General features: G+C 37.6%; 1 protein-coding gene across 1 annotated transcript in view; it reads left to right on the forward strand.

Moving 5' to 3' along the window:
* The window catches only part of TEX11 (testis expressed 11), a 179,021-nt gene that overhangs the window by 8,616 nt on the left and 156,768 nt on the right, over window positions 1-13,637 (forward strand). Inside the window, exons 4-5 of the mRNA XM_021712871.1 lie at window positions 1,002-1,087; window positions 10,010-10,147. Coding sequence (XP_021568546.1) covers window positions 1,002-1,087; window positions 10,010-10,147 — 224 coding nt within the window. The remainder of the gene's footprint in view (window positions 1-1,001; window positions 1,088-10,009; window positions 10,148-13,637) is intronic.

A 13,637-nucleotide genomic window follows, 5' to 3' on the forward strand; every position in this document is an offset into this window, starting at 1 on the left:
GTCGAGGCTGTGGTGGCCATGAGCATGCCACTGCACTCCAGCCTGGGTGACAGAGTGAGACTCCAACTCAAAAAAGAAAAAAAAAGAAAACATTTAAGAACATTTATGAAAATATTTAGACTTTTAAAATGAAAATGTTTTATGCTTAAAGAAAGTAAATTATCAGCTAACTAGAAAACTTGATTATACGGAATAATTCATTTTTCTAAAATTCCAGTTAGACAAAGTTTTATTGTGATATCTAATTATACACTTATACTCTCAAGGTATTATAATATTTAAAGTAGATGCATTTAGTAGCTGTTTGCTCTCATGTCAGTCTTTTTAACTAAGTCATGGAACAAACTATATTTGCTGACTGGGCTAGCAGTTCAGAGATTCTCAGCATTCTAATTAAGACTTTTGTGGAAATTGATAGTTTGTGCCAAGGGGAAGAAGAGGAGGAAGTATAGAATTCTATTATAGTTTATATGTTACCTTAATGTGCTAATATATTTGAACTCTGTAAACATCTAGACCAGAAACAATCAGACAGGAGTTAAGATTTAATGTAATAAAGTTTATGTGTAAGCATGGTCCTAAAGTATTTTACAAAGGCTTCAGGTTATAACTGGCCTTTCCTGTGAACTTGATCTGATCTATTCAGTACGTAATAGTATAAACACTTCTTATTAATGATTTCTGGCATTGCTGTCTGTTCATTCACAATAACCTTATTAAGGCACCAGATGATGATCTAATTTGAAACATGGAAAAATAAGTTAAAAAGAGACTAGGTTGGAAAACTATCACAGATTTATGGGAGAATTACTGTGACTCTAGCAAACTCTGATTGTATTATATAATCATTTATGGTAGTAAACCTACCTGTCTGAATGTGCTTGTTTTTATAGCCATTACTTAAAGAGTTTAGCTTTTGTGTATAGCTAACACTGTTTATTTAATGTAATTGATTAAATTGTTTTCAGAGCTCATTTTTGCCTGTCTGTTTGTTTCTAAAGGTCATCAAACAGAAAGACAACTGACAAAAGAATTAGTAAGCTGGTTACATGACATTCTGTGGAAAAAAGCTGCCAGAAGTTTTGAGGTTTGAGAATAATCTATTCTCTTTTTTTTTCTTTCCCTTTTAAAAAATTTATTTTTATTTTAAAGATGTGGGGTACAATTCAGGGTTAGATATACATTATGCAGGCACCCTTGTTGATGATGTTCATTATGCAGGCACCCTTGTTGATGAGGTGTGTCCCTCCCTCCCCCGGCAGTTTCCCTCAACTGCCAATCCCACCTCCCCTCCTGGCAGTTTCCCATTACTGCTAATCCCTTTCTTATAGTGAGAATAATCTATTTTCATTATTTATATTCTTTCATCACTGCAACACAAAGTGTGTTCACTATAAAATAATAGAGCATCAAATACTTTAATAATGTCTCTTTGTCTAGAAAACACATTTATTAAATATTCACAATGTAGAGTGTTAATGAGCAGTGTACAAGAGCTTATTCAAAAATAACAAGACATGATGATTTCTTTCCGTTGATAGCGTACAGTGTAAGGAAATGTCATCACTCATATTAAGATACAAGAATGTAATTTATTTTGACTTGAGGGATGTAAAAACTGGGGGACATTAATCCCTTTAAAAGGTTGTGATGTAATAAAACTATGTAAAAAAATAAAATTTATAAAACAATCCAGGTCTTCTGTAGAAAAATTTAAAACTAAATATATGTTTTTTTAAAAAAGCAAAGAACAATCATTCATAATCTTATCACTCTTGATATTTTGGTATAGTTCCTTCTAATCTTTGTGTACATTTGTGTATAAATGTAAATAAAATGAGATGTACTGTTAAAAAGTTGTGGCACACTTCCACTTCCAATCAATATGTAGTAACAGGGACCAGTTTATATCACTGCTTGAACAATACTCTTCCCCAAAGAAAGACAAAATAAATGAAAAGAAAAGAATGTTTTTTATGACACTGAATATCAGACAATGAAGGAGAATGATCCTTGGGAGATAAGAAATAAGATGAGAAAACAACCGTGCAACTTACTGCCTTGAATTTCCAGGTTATAGCACAGAAAGGGGAACTGAAATGGAGCCTGGCAGGTATCCAGATTTGAGGATATGGAGCTGAGAGTCTGGGGAGACCAAAAAAGCTAGAATTCATTTGGATAGAGTACCAGAGAGGGGGAGCACACAACACAGACAAAGGACACCAGTGATCAGAGGGCCTTTCTTCAGCATTCTGCAGAGTGCTGATCAGGACATACATGAAATGAAATGAAAAGCCATATGAAAATATTGGAGGAAACAGTACCTGGCACTCACATGGGGCTGGGAATGAAGCCTGTTATCACTTAGACTGTAAAACCGCTAATTGATGGGGCATTAAGTAGACAAAGGTCTTGTCTCAGAAATGGAGAATAATGTCTTACACTGAACCCTACTCCATAACCACCTAAACAATTATAAAAGTGTGATATGAAAGGATCAAATTGATTCCAAGGAACTTAATTGCTTCCCAGAGCAAAGTTTAAGAATATCTGTAGGAATATAAAACTGTATAGCACTCAAAAGGATAAAGTTCACAATATCTGGCATCCAGTAAAATAATTACCAAGCATGCAAAGATTATTGTGTGCATATAGAAAGTTAAGGCATGGGAAATTTATAAAGACCCAAATCAAACTTCTAAAGATGAAAACTTATAATGTTTAGGATGAAAAATATATTGGATAGTGTTACCATCAGATTAGGCATTTAAAAAAAAAAGATTGATGAACTTAAAGTCAGCAAAAAAGCTATTCAAAATGAAACAGAAAAAAGCCTTTAAAATTAGAAGAGCATCAGTGAGATAACAGACAACTTTAGGTAGCCTAATGTATGGGTAACTTGGATTGCCAAATGAGGAGAGAGAGAGAGAGAACAAATATTTGATGAAATAAAACCTTTAAAATTTAATGAAAACCCGAAACCCACTAATACAAAAATGTTAGCAAACCCCAAACACAAGAAACACAAAAGGATACCAAGGCACATAATCAAATTGCCCAAAACCAGTGACAAAGAGAATATCTTAAAAGCAGCCAAAGAAAAAGGACATCCTGAGCTGGGGTTGCAAGATGACCACCGTGGAGCAGCAAACTGACTGCCACTCTCTCCAAGCAAGGCAGAGAGTAGGGAGCAAGCTGCCAATAGATAGAGATACCTCTAACACCTTTGGACGAGTGAAGCACCCTGTACCCAGCAAAGGTCTCTTCGAGCACATAGAGATCAGAAAATGATGGCAGGTACAGGAATCCAGGCCCTATCTCCCTCTGTGTGCCAGTCTCACACAGGAATCAAAGCCCTGCCTGGTGAATGGGAGTGGGTGAGCGTACCTAAGATGCTTTGGGTACCTACACCCCTCTCAGCCATGTGCAAGTAGTTGGTCCAGATCAGGGCCCAAGGGTGGGCAACTGAACCCACAGAAGAATGGGGGGAAAATCCATGCTGGGTCAGTAGCCATGAGCATGGCTTCTGCCAGGGCAGACGGCTCCCAGGCTGGAAAGCCGACTTGCAGAGTGAACCTCACTGGTGCCTGGCCCATCTTACCAGCCAAATCAGAATCAGGAAGAATCAACTCCAAACCCTACGGGCCTACAGGGCGGATCCCCTCCCACTTCCCTCATGGCAGGGAAATAGCTCTTTTTCAAGAGCAGTGTGTGAACTTGAACAGGGAAGGAGAGATACGAAGGATTTTCTCAATGGGAAGGCTTCTAGGATACAGATAGCAGACAGGGGGGCCCATCCCCTCACCCACTTTCCACAGAGTGCTAGCAGCAAAGGCTGCTACAGTTGAGAAACCTGCCGCAGGGTGGTGCAGGTAGCAAAAGTAAATGTCCCTCCTCTCACTATATTGAATCGCAGAAAAGGCTCTGGAAGAGCAGGTCAGTGGCTAGCTTCAGAACAACAAAACCAAAAGGAATTGCAGAGAGGGAAGAGAGGCCTATCACAAATGAGAAAAAAAATCAGTGAAGAAATATAAGCAACCCTCAGTGTACTAAAGAGACAGCACCTGAAAAAGCAGCTATCAGAGCACAATGGACACCCCTCTGAATGACCTTCCCCAGATGACAGTCACAGAAATCAGAGATGGGATGGCTAAGATGAACAGAGAGAAACAAGAAGTGAAACTCACCGAAGTCATACAGGAAGTAAAAGTGGAGTTGGCCTGTCAGAAAAACCTATTCTGAAATAATGGAATTGAAGAACTCCGTCCTGGAAATCAAAAATTAAGTAACAAGCATGGGGAGCAGGATCAACCAAGCAGAGGAAAGAATCTCAGAGCTTGAAGACCAAAATATGGAATTAACCCAGTCTGTCAAAAACATAGGAAAAAACTCAAAAAGGTAAAGTTTGGGCCTCCCTTTGGTCCCCACTTTGCCTGGTTTGAGATCAAGTACCCTTATTGATGTTGTGTTCCCCCCTCACTCCCACCCTGACAGTATCCCACTACTGCCATTCCCTTTCTTATAGTATTATCATTCTGTCACCCAGATTGGAGTGCAGTGGCATGATATGGCTCACCACAGCCTCAACGTCCTGGGCTCAGGTGATCCTTCTACCTCAGTCTCCAGAGTAGTTGGGACTACAGGCACATGCTACTATATCTGGCTAACTTTCTGATTTTTTGTACAGACAAGTTCTTGCTATGTTGCTGAGGCTGGTCTTGAATTCCTGGGCTCAAGTGATTCTTCCACCTCCCCCTCCCAAAATGGTGGGGTTATAGACATGAGCCACTGTGCCTTGCCTAAAAGGATTACTTTAAATACTGAGATTAATAGAGTCGGTTGAAGGACATTGAGAATAATTTGTTAATAGATGAAAAATTGCTTAATATCCTACAAGACTATGAACAATAACATTTGCGGTTATTCCTTCTAGCAGATGGAAATCAATCACATTTATATGGGGCAGCATTCTTTTAGATTGCTGTGGACAAGAATCATTTGCATTGTTATCAGTTTTTCACAAATTAACTTCACAAATTGTTTATGTATACATTTCATGAAATTAGGAGGTTTTTCAGAAACCTTTCCAACACTGTTAGTACACTGTTGTGGTAGGCCGAATGGTGACCTTCCAAAGATGTCACTGCCCTATAATAAGGTGACTATCACAATAAAACAAGTCATACAAAAAAAAAGAAAAATGACTTCAACACCCCAATGAAAGGTAGAGATTGTCAAACCTGATAAAAAATCAAGACCCAAGTTTATGTGCTGCTTAAAAGAAATATACTTTTCATATAAAGATACAAATAGTTTACAAGAAAAAGGATGAGCAAAATATGTAGAGAGCCAAGATTATTCTAAAATTTCTACATGAAGCAATAAAAATAGTGCAAACAATTCTGAGAAAGAAAATACAGTGGAGAGAATCACTCTACTCACTTTCAAGACTTGTATGGCTCCAGTTATCTAGAGTCCAGCAGTACCCAACCTTTTTGGTGTCAGGGACCGTTTCGTGGAAAACAATTTTTCCATAGATAGGGGAATGGGAAGGGGTGAGGAGTGAGGGGGGCATGGCTTATCAGGCATTAGATTCTTATGAGGAGCTGCAACCTAGATCCCTCACATGCTCAGTTCACAATAGGGTCTCTCCTCCTATGAGAATCTAATGTTACCTCTGATCTGACAGAAGGCCAAGCTCCCCTTGCCTGCTGCTCACCTCCTACTGTGCAGCCTGGTTCCTGACAGCCCATGAACCGCTACTAGTCTGTGGCTTGGGGGTTGGGGACCTGTGCAGTATTATTAGAGATATAGACACATATCAATGGCACAGAATGGAGAACTGAAACCCCACATAAATATGCTCAACTGATTTTTTAGAATGTGCAAAAGTAATTCAATGGAAGAAAGATGGTGTCTTCAACTAAAAGTACTAGAGCAACTGGACACCCACAGTCAAAAAATTAACCATGATCTAAACCTCATATTTTATTTAAAAAATTAACTCAAATGGTTTATAAAATTTACTGTAAAATGTAAAACTTTAATAAAAATACATGGGAGAAAATATTCAGGATATAAGTTAGGCAAAGAGTTCTTAGGCTTGACTCAAAAAACATGATACAAACTGGGTGCAGTGGTACATACCTGTAGTCCTGGCTTCTCAGGAGACTGAGGCAGGCAGAAAAATCCCTTGAGTGCAGGAGTTTGAGGCCAGCCTGGACAATATAGTGAACCCTCCCCCATATACAGATACACACACACGTTGCATAAAAGAAAAAATAAATTGAATTTCATCAAATCAAAAACTCTTGCTCTGTGAAAGATTCTGTTTAGTCTCAGGTCCTCGTTTCTAAAATTGACCAAAAAAAAAAAGGAGCAACAGTCATGCCAAAAAGGGCCACAACCACGTGTAGCCCATTTCCTGCATGAACTGCACCTATGTATGACCAAGAACAAGGCTATTGAGAAGTTCATCATTCAAAACACAGTAGAGGCTACAGCTATCAGAAACCTTTCTGAAGTGAGTGTTTTTGACACATATGTGCTTCCCAAGATGTATATAAAACTGCATTACTGCATGAGTTGTGCCATTCATAGCAAGGTAGTCAGGAATCAGTCTTGTGAAGCCTGCAAACACCAAACACTCCCACCCCAATTTAAATCTGTAAGTGTTGCTCCATGACTTTCACCAAAGCCCACGTAAGGAGCTGAGTCTTTAAGGACTGAAGAGAAAACATCCTCTAGGGAAAAAAATGGAAATTATACTTATTTCAAAAAAGATATTCTACTTAGAATATGAAAATACAAGCTCAGACTGGGAGACAAATTTTCAAACCATCTATACAACAAAGAACTAGTAGCTAGAATACTAAAAAAAACCTCTCTAAACTCAATATATTAAAAAAGATTCAAAACTTAGCAAAATATGTGAGCAGATATTTCACCAAAAAGGTTGTGTAAATGATAATAAGCACACAAAAATGTGGCCTATGAGTCATTAGGGAAATACAAATTGAAACCCCAAAGAGATACCACTACAACTCTTAGAATAGCCAATGTGGAAAAGATTGGCCATATTAAATGCTGATAAGGAAGTTGAGAAACTGGAACTTCATGGTGGGAATGTGAAATAATACAAACAGCTTGGGAAATAGTTTGGCAGTTTTCTAAAATGTTAAATTTACCCCTACCATAAAATCCACCCATTCCAATCCTATGTATGTACTCAAGAGAAAAGGAAAGCCAGGAGTGGTTGCTCATGCCTGTAATTCCAGCACTTTGGGAGGCCAAGGTGGGAGGATTGCTTGTGTCCAGGAGAGTTCAAGATCAACATGGGAAACAGTGAGTCCCTATTTCTACAAAAATTAGACAAGTATAGTGGTGCACACCTGTAGTCCTAGCTACTCAGGAGGCTGAAGCAGTAGGGTCTCTTGAGCCCAGGAGTTATAGATTACAGTAAGCTATGAAGTCACCACTGCACTCCAGCCTAGGTTACAGAGGGAGAACTTGTCTCAAAAAGAGAGAGAGAGAGAGGGAGAGAGAGAGAGAGAATAAAAAAGGTAATACTTACCCATAGAAGAATTGCACACAAAAGTTTATGACAGCTTTATTTGTAATAGTAAAAAACTGGAAACAACCCAAATGTCCATCAGCAAATGAGTGGGTAAACAAAACTGTGTGTCCTTCAATGAAATACTACTCACCAATAAAAAGGAATGAAGTATTGATCGATGCAATAAGGGGGATAAATCTAGAAACTATTTGCTGAGTGAAAGGGGCCAGATAAAAAAGTTCATATTCAATGATTCAATGATATAAACTCCAATAAAATGAAAATTAATCAGTTGTTACAAAAAGTACATCCATGGTGGTTTGGGGATGAGAGGTCGGGAAGGGCTGAAGTGAGTTTATTGCCTTGACTGTGTTGATAGTTTCAGCTGTGAATACATATGTCAAAACAATTGTACAGTTTAGATATGTGTAACTTTTGTATATCAATTGTATCTCAATAAGGCTGTTTCAAAAAAAAACTGTGGTAGGTTTTGTAGGAGTGAGTTAAATGTGAAGAGAGAAAAAAGGGAACAAAGTTTAAGATATAAAGAATTAGACCCAAGACAGGGAAGCAGAATCTGTTATAGAAGCATACAGAGACCTAGGTCTTATGGCTAGGTGTTGCAAAATAGAATAGTATTCTTGTTATCTTTTAGAGGGCCTTTATTTCTTCACTGAGCAGGTGAACAACTATTTCAGAATTCCCATTCTCCTAATGATTCATTTTATTTCCTCTCATTTTCCAGTCTTGTTGAATGTTTTAATTTTTTTTAACTTTCACTTTCAACCCTGGAGAAAAATGCAATCTTATTTCTAAATAGTCAAAGCAGTGCTTTAAATACTCAGCACAATTGTTTCTAGTTAAAGAGGACATTTTATTCCTTGAAGGTCCTAATGACTTCTGTTCTTAATTGAAAAATGTGAACCTTCTTGATAGGGTATAAGGGACTCATTTACCTTACCTTGGTTTATAAGCAATCTCAGTTGTCTTAGATGCAAAAAAAAAATTATCCAGGCTATTTCTATCAGATTTTTCCTAATAGCTTCTTACCACTGAAAATTTTTTAATGACTTAAAGGAAAAATATATTTTTGTATAAAAATACATCAGCATTAATTATAATAGTTAAAAACTTGGAAATTCACTAAATATCCAACATTAAGAAAATAAAATCATGATATATTAATTTGATTAAATATTATGTATCACTTTTATGGAGCTTTTTAATGTTGGAGTGCGGGAGAAGAACAGACGTTAAATAATTACTAGTAATTAAAAATTACTATTAATTTATTACTATTAACTAAATATGTCTAGAGTATTGCAAATAAATGCATTTGTGGGGGTGAGAGTTTATGGAATACCCTCAAGTAATGCTTTAAAAAGTTCCATTAAAATTGCAGCTCAGACTGGGCATGGTGTCTCATACCTGTAACCCCAGCACTTTGAGAGGCAGAGGCGAGAGGACTGCCTGATCCCAAGGATTCTAGACTAGCCTGGACAATTTGATGAGATCGCATCTCTACAATAAATTTTTTAAAAATTACCAGGTGTGGTGACATGCGCCTATAATTCCAGCTACTTGGAGAGGCTGAGGCAGGAAGATTGCTTGAACCCAGCATGCTGAGGCCTCAGTGAGCTGTGATTATGCCACTGCATTCCAGCCTAAGTGACACAGTGAGACCTTGATTCAAAAAATTTGAATGGAAATAATAGAACATGAAATTCTTGTAAGCCATGATTACAATGTGGTAAATATATCGAAGGATAAATTTGAAATGGAACATCAAAAGATGGAAATAGCTGTACAGCTAAGGCCCCCACATACGAATGAGTTCTGTTCCAAGAGCACATTCGTAAGTCCAATTTGTTTATAAGTTCAACATAGTTAACCTAGGTATCCAACTAACACAATTGGCTATATAGTATCATACTGTAATAGGTTTATAATATTTTCACACAAATAATACATAAAAAACAAAGCATTTTTAATCTTACAGTATAGCATGTGACAATGTATGCCATACAAATGAACTAACTTAGGCGATTGAAAATGCAAACACATGTTTGCATTTTTGAAAGTTCACAACTTGAAGGCTTGTATGTAGGGAACTTGCTGTCTTAGCAAGGTGAATTAAAATTTTTATTGTTTTTGAATAACTTTAAAAATTGATTTTGAATTTTCTGGGGTGGTTCACCATTCTCTCAGGCACTTCGTTCCATGCGTTAAATATCTAATGTGTAGGAAAAGATAGAATATCAGTTTCCACTTTATCTAAAACTTCTGTTGATCAAGGCTGATAATAAAATGCACTTAGAAATCAGTAGAAAAAGTATTGTGTTTTGGTTGCCTAAAAAAGAAACCAATATCATCTTTTGTTTGTTTCTATAGGTGACTTGGGAAAAATAGAGTAGAGATATCTCTGTGATTTTGTTATTTCTTTTTAAACTTTAGGTACAAAATTATGCTGATGCCCTACATTGGTACTATTTTTCTCTGAGGTTTTATTCATCTGATCAAACCCATCTGGACTTGGCCAAGCTACAGAGGAACATGGCTTCCTGTTACCTGCATTTGAAACAACTTGATAAGGTGCTTTGATTTATCTGTTGTCAGAGGCAGCGAATGTTCTTATGTGCAGTGACAGAGAGATAGATACAGTGTTGTGACTTCTTGACTGTTTCTTTAGGATAGCTGAGAGTAGTTCTTTCATACAGAACAAAGTCAAATAGATTAATATATATTTTATTTATTTTTAAAAAATTTTATTTTGAAGATATAGGGTACAATTCAGGGTTAGGTATACAAATGTTCATTACGCAGGTACCCTTGTTGATGAGATGTACCCCCTACCCCAGCAGTTTCCCACTACTGCCAATCCTGCCCCTTCTCTGGCAGTTTCCAACTACTGCCAATCTCTTTCTTATAGTATTATGATATTTGTTCAAGGTCTGCTTATGAGTGAGAACATATGGTACTCAGTTCTTTGTTTCTGTGATAGATCTCTCAGTATTATAGACTCAAAGTCCATCCAAGTTGCTGGAACGTTCAGAATTTTGACCTCCTTTATGGCTACGTGATATTCCATTGTGTATATGTACCACATTTTAAAAAATACAGTCCTCTTTTGATGGGCAGCAAGTTGGAGCCATGTTTTTGCTATTGCAAATAATACTGCAATAAACATACGTGTGCAGGTATCTTTTTCGTAGGGGGATTGGCAGGGTCATATGGAAGGTCGATTTTTAGCTCTTTTAGGAATCGCCAAACTGTTTTCCACAGAGATTGTACTAGTTTACAATCCCATCACAGTGTAGAAGTGTTCCCTTTTCCCCTCATCCTCTCCAGCATCTGTTGTTTTTTTAGTTATTCATGATGGTCATCCTGATTGGAGTTAGGTGGTATCTCAGTGTGATTTTAATTTGCATTTCTTTAATGACTAGTGAGGCTGAGCATTTTTTCATGTATCTGTTGGCTGCTTGTATGTCTTCTTTTGAGAAGTGTCTACTCATATCTTTTGCCCACTTTGTAATGGGGCTGTTTGTTTTTTTTCTTTTCGGCATGTTTGAGTTCTTCATAGACATTAGATGTTAGGCCTTTGTCAGATATGCAGTTGGCAAATGTTTTTTCCCAGTCTGTGGGCTGTCTCTCTGCTTTCTTGATGGTTTCTTTGACTTTGCAGAAGCTTGTCAGTTTGATGAGGTCCCACTTGTCTATCTTATCTCTTATGGCATGGGCACTTGGGGTTTTCTTCAGAAATTAGTTGCCAGTTCCAATTTCCATAAGGGGGTCTCCTGCGTTTTCTAAGGCTCTTATAGTTTGAGGTTTTGCATTTAGATCTTTGATCCATTTAGAGTTGATTTTGGGGTATGGTGATAGGTTTTGTTTTAATCTTCTGCATGTGGTCAGCCAGTTTTCCCAGCACCATTCACTGAATAGATTCCCCTTTCCCCAGTGGTTGGTGGTGGAGGCTTTGTAGAAAATAAGTTGGTTGAAAAATTGAAATTTTGCCGGAGTCTCTATTTCTGTTTCATTAGTCTATATGCCTGTTCTTGTACCAAAACCAGGCTGTTTTGATATTGTTGATTTATAATAAAGTTTCAAGTCTGGGAGTGTGATACTTCTCACTTTGTTTTTTTGTTTGTTTTTTGAGAATTGTTTTGGCTATTCCTGGTCATTCATGTTTCTTTATGAATTTCTGTATTGTTATTTCCAGGTCTGAGAAGAATGCTGCTGGTAATTTAATGGGTATTGCATTAAATCTGTATATTGCCTTGGATAGGATGGACATCTTAACAATGTTGGTTCTTCCAATTCATGAGCATGGAATATTTTTCCACTTGTTTGTGTCATCTTTGATTTCTCTGAGCAGTGTTTTATAGTTTTCGTTGTAAAGTTCATTCATTTCTCTGGTTAGGAAGATATCAAGGTATTTCATTTTTTGTGTGGCTATTTTGAATGGGATTGTGCTTTTTATTTGAGTTTGTTTGTTTATTGTTGGTATATGGGAATGTGGCTGTCTTTTGCACATTTATTTTATACCCTGACACTTTGCCAAAGTCCTTTATCAGTGAAAGGAAGTTTTTGACAAATTCTCTTGGATTTTCAAGGTATAGAATCATGTCGTCTGCAAAAGGGGATAACTTGACTTCCTCTTTTCCTATTTGGATACCCCTGATTTCCTTCTCTTGTCTGATTGCTCTAGCTAGGACTTCCAATACCATGTTGAACAGGAGGGGTGAGAATGGGCATTCTTGTCTTGTTCCGGTTTTCAGGGGAAATGGTTCCAGTTTCTGTCTGTTTAGCAGTACGTATGCTGTGGATTTCTCGTAGATATCTCTTACTATTTTGAGGTATGTTCCATCTATGCCTAGATGTTCAAGGGTTTTTATCAAGAAGGCATACTGGATTTTATCAGATTAATATATAATATGTATTTTATTCCAATAATTTTAGGGAGAACAAATAATTTTTGTCTGGGCTTTAAGTGTACTTTCCACCCACACCTGTGTGCATTATACCCAGTAGGTGAGTATTTTGACCCTCTACCCCTTGCTTCCTCTCTCTTCTGGGTCTGCAGTGTCCATTATAACATTCATTATGCAATGGACCATTTTCTTGATTTGCACACTCTAAACTCCCAAAGGGAAAGAACATTTGGAAGACTGTTAATTTCATTACTTACTGTTTATATTTTGCACCCTATTCTGAAAAGTAACTGGACCTCTTGAACAAAATTTTTTTTTTTTTTGAGTTGGAGTCTCACTCTGTCGCCCAGACTGGAGTGCAGTGGCTGCTCCTGGCCACCGCAGCCTCGACCTGCTGGGCTCCAGCGATCCTTCTGCCTCAGCCTTCTAAGAAGCCGGAATTACAGGCATGTGCTACCACACCCAGCTGATTTTTTGATTTATTGTAGAGATGAGGTCTCGCTGCCCAGGCGGGTCTTGAACTCACGGGCTTAGGCAATCCACTCACCTCACCTCAGCCTCCCATAGACGCGGGATTACAGGCAGAGCCACAAAGCCCGGCTAAGGAATACTTGTTTTTTATCTTAAAAGATTGTTTATCTGACTAAATACTTTAGATTTTCCTTCAAAAGAATATTTGCTATTTAGTTTGTATGTTATGAACTCATAGTCCTGGAAGAAATGTTGAAATGTTATTTACTTCATCATACTGTTGCAAAGACTAGCATGTAACTGTTTCAGAAAGACAGTTACCTGCTGTGTAAGACCTAAAAGGAAGATGATCACACAGATTTTGTTAGCTAATTCATTATATTTCTGCAAAGGTTAGCATTAACTATTTCAGAAAGATCATTGCCTATAAAGATGATCATTCATATAGCTATTGTAATGTTCATGATTTATGACACAGTGGGCCAGGCAGAATGAGAGGGACCTATATCTGGAGGTAAACATGCTAGTTTGGGAATGGATGTATGTGCTGGCCAAGGGAGGCTATCTAATTAACTAGTTGAGATAGAAAGAGAGAACACCGTATCAGACATTATGCTAGGTTACAGAGAGGAGCAAGGCATGGTTGCCTTTAATCTACCCCAGCAGTTGGCATCAGGGTATCC

The sequence above is a fragment of the Carlito syrichta genome, unplaced genomic scaffold (genome assembly GCF_000164805.1).
Source record: "Carlito syrichta isolate Samal-C Ts95f unplaced genomic scaffold, Tarsius_syrichta-2.0.1 Scaffold303676, whole genome shotgun sequence".
Taxonomy (NCBI): domain Eukaryota; kingdom Metazoa; phylum Chordata; class Mammalia; order Primates; family Tarsiidae; genus Carlito; species Carlito syrichta.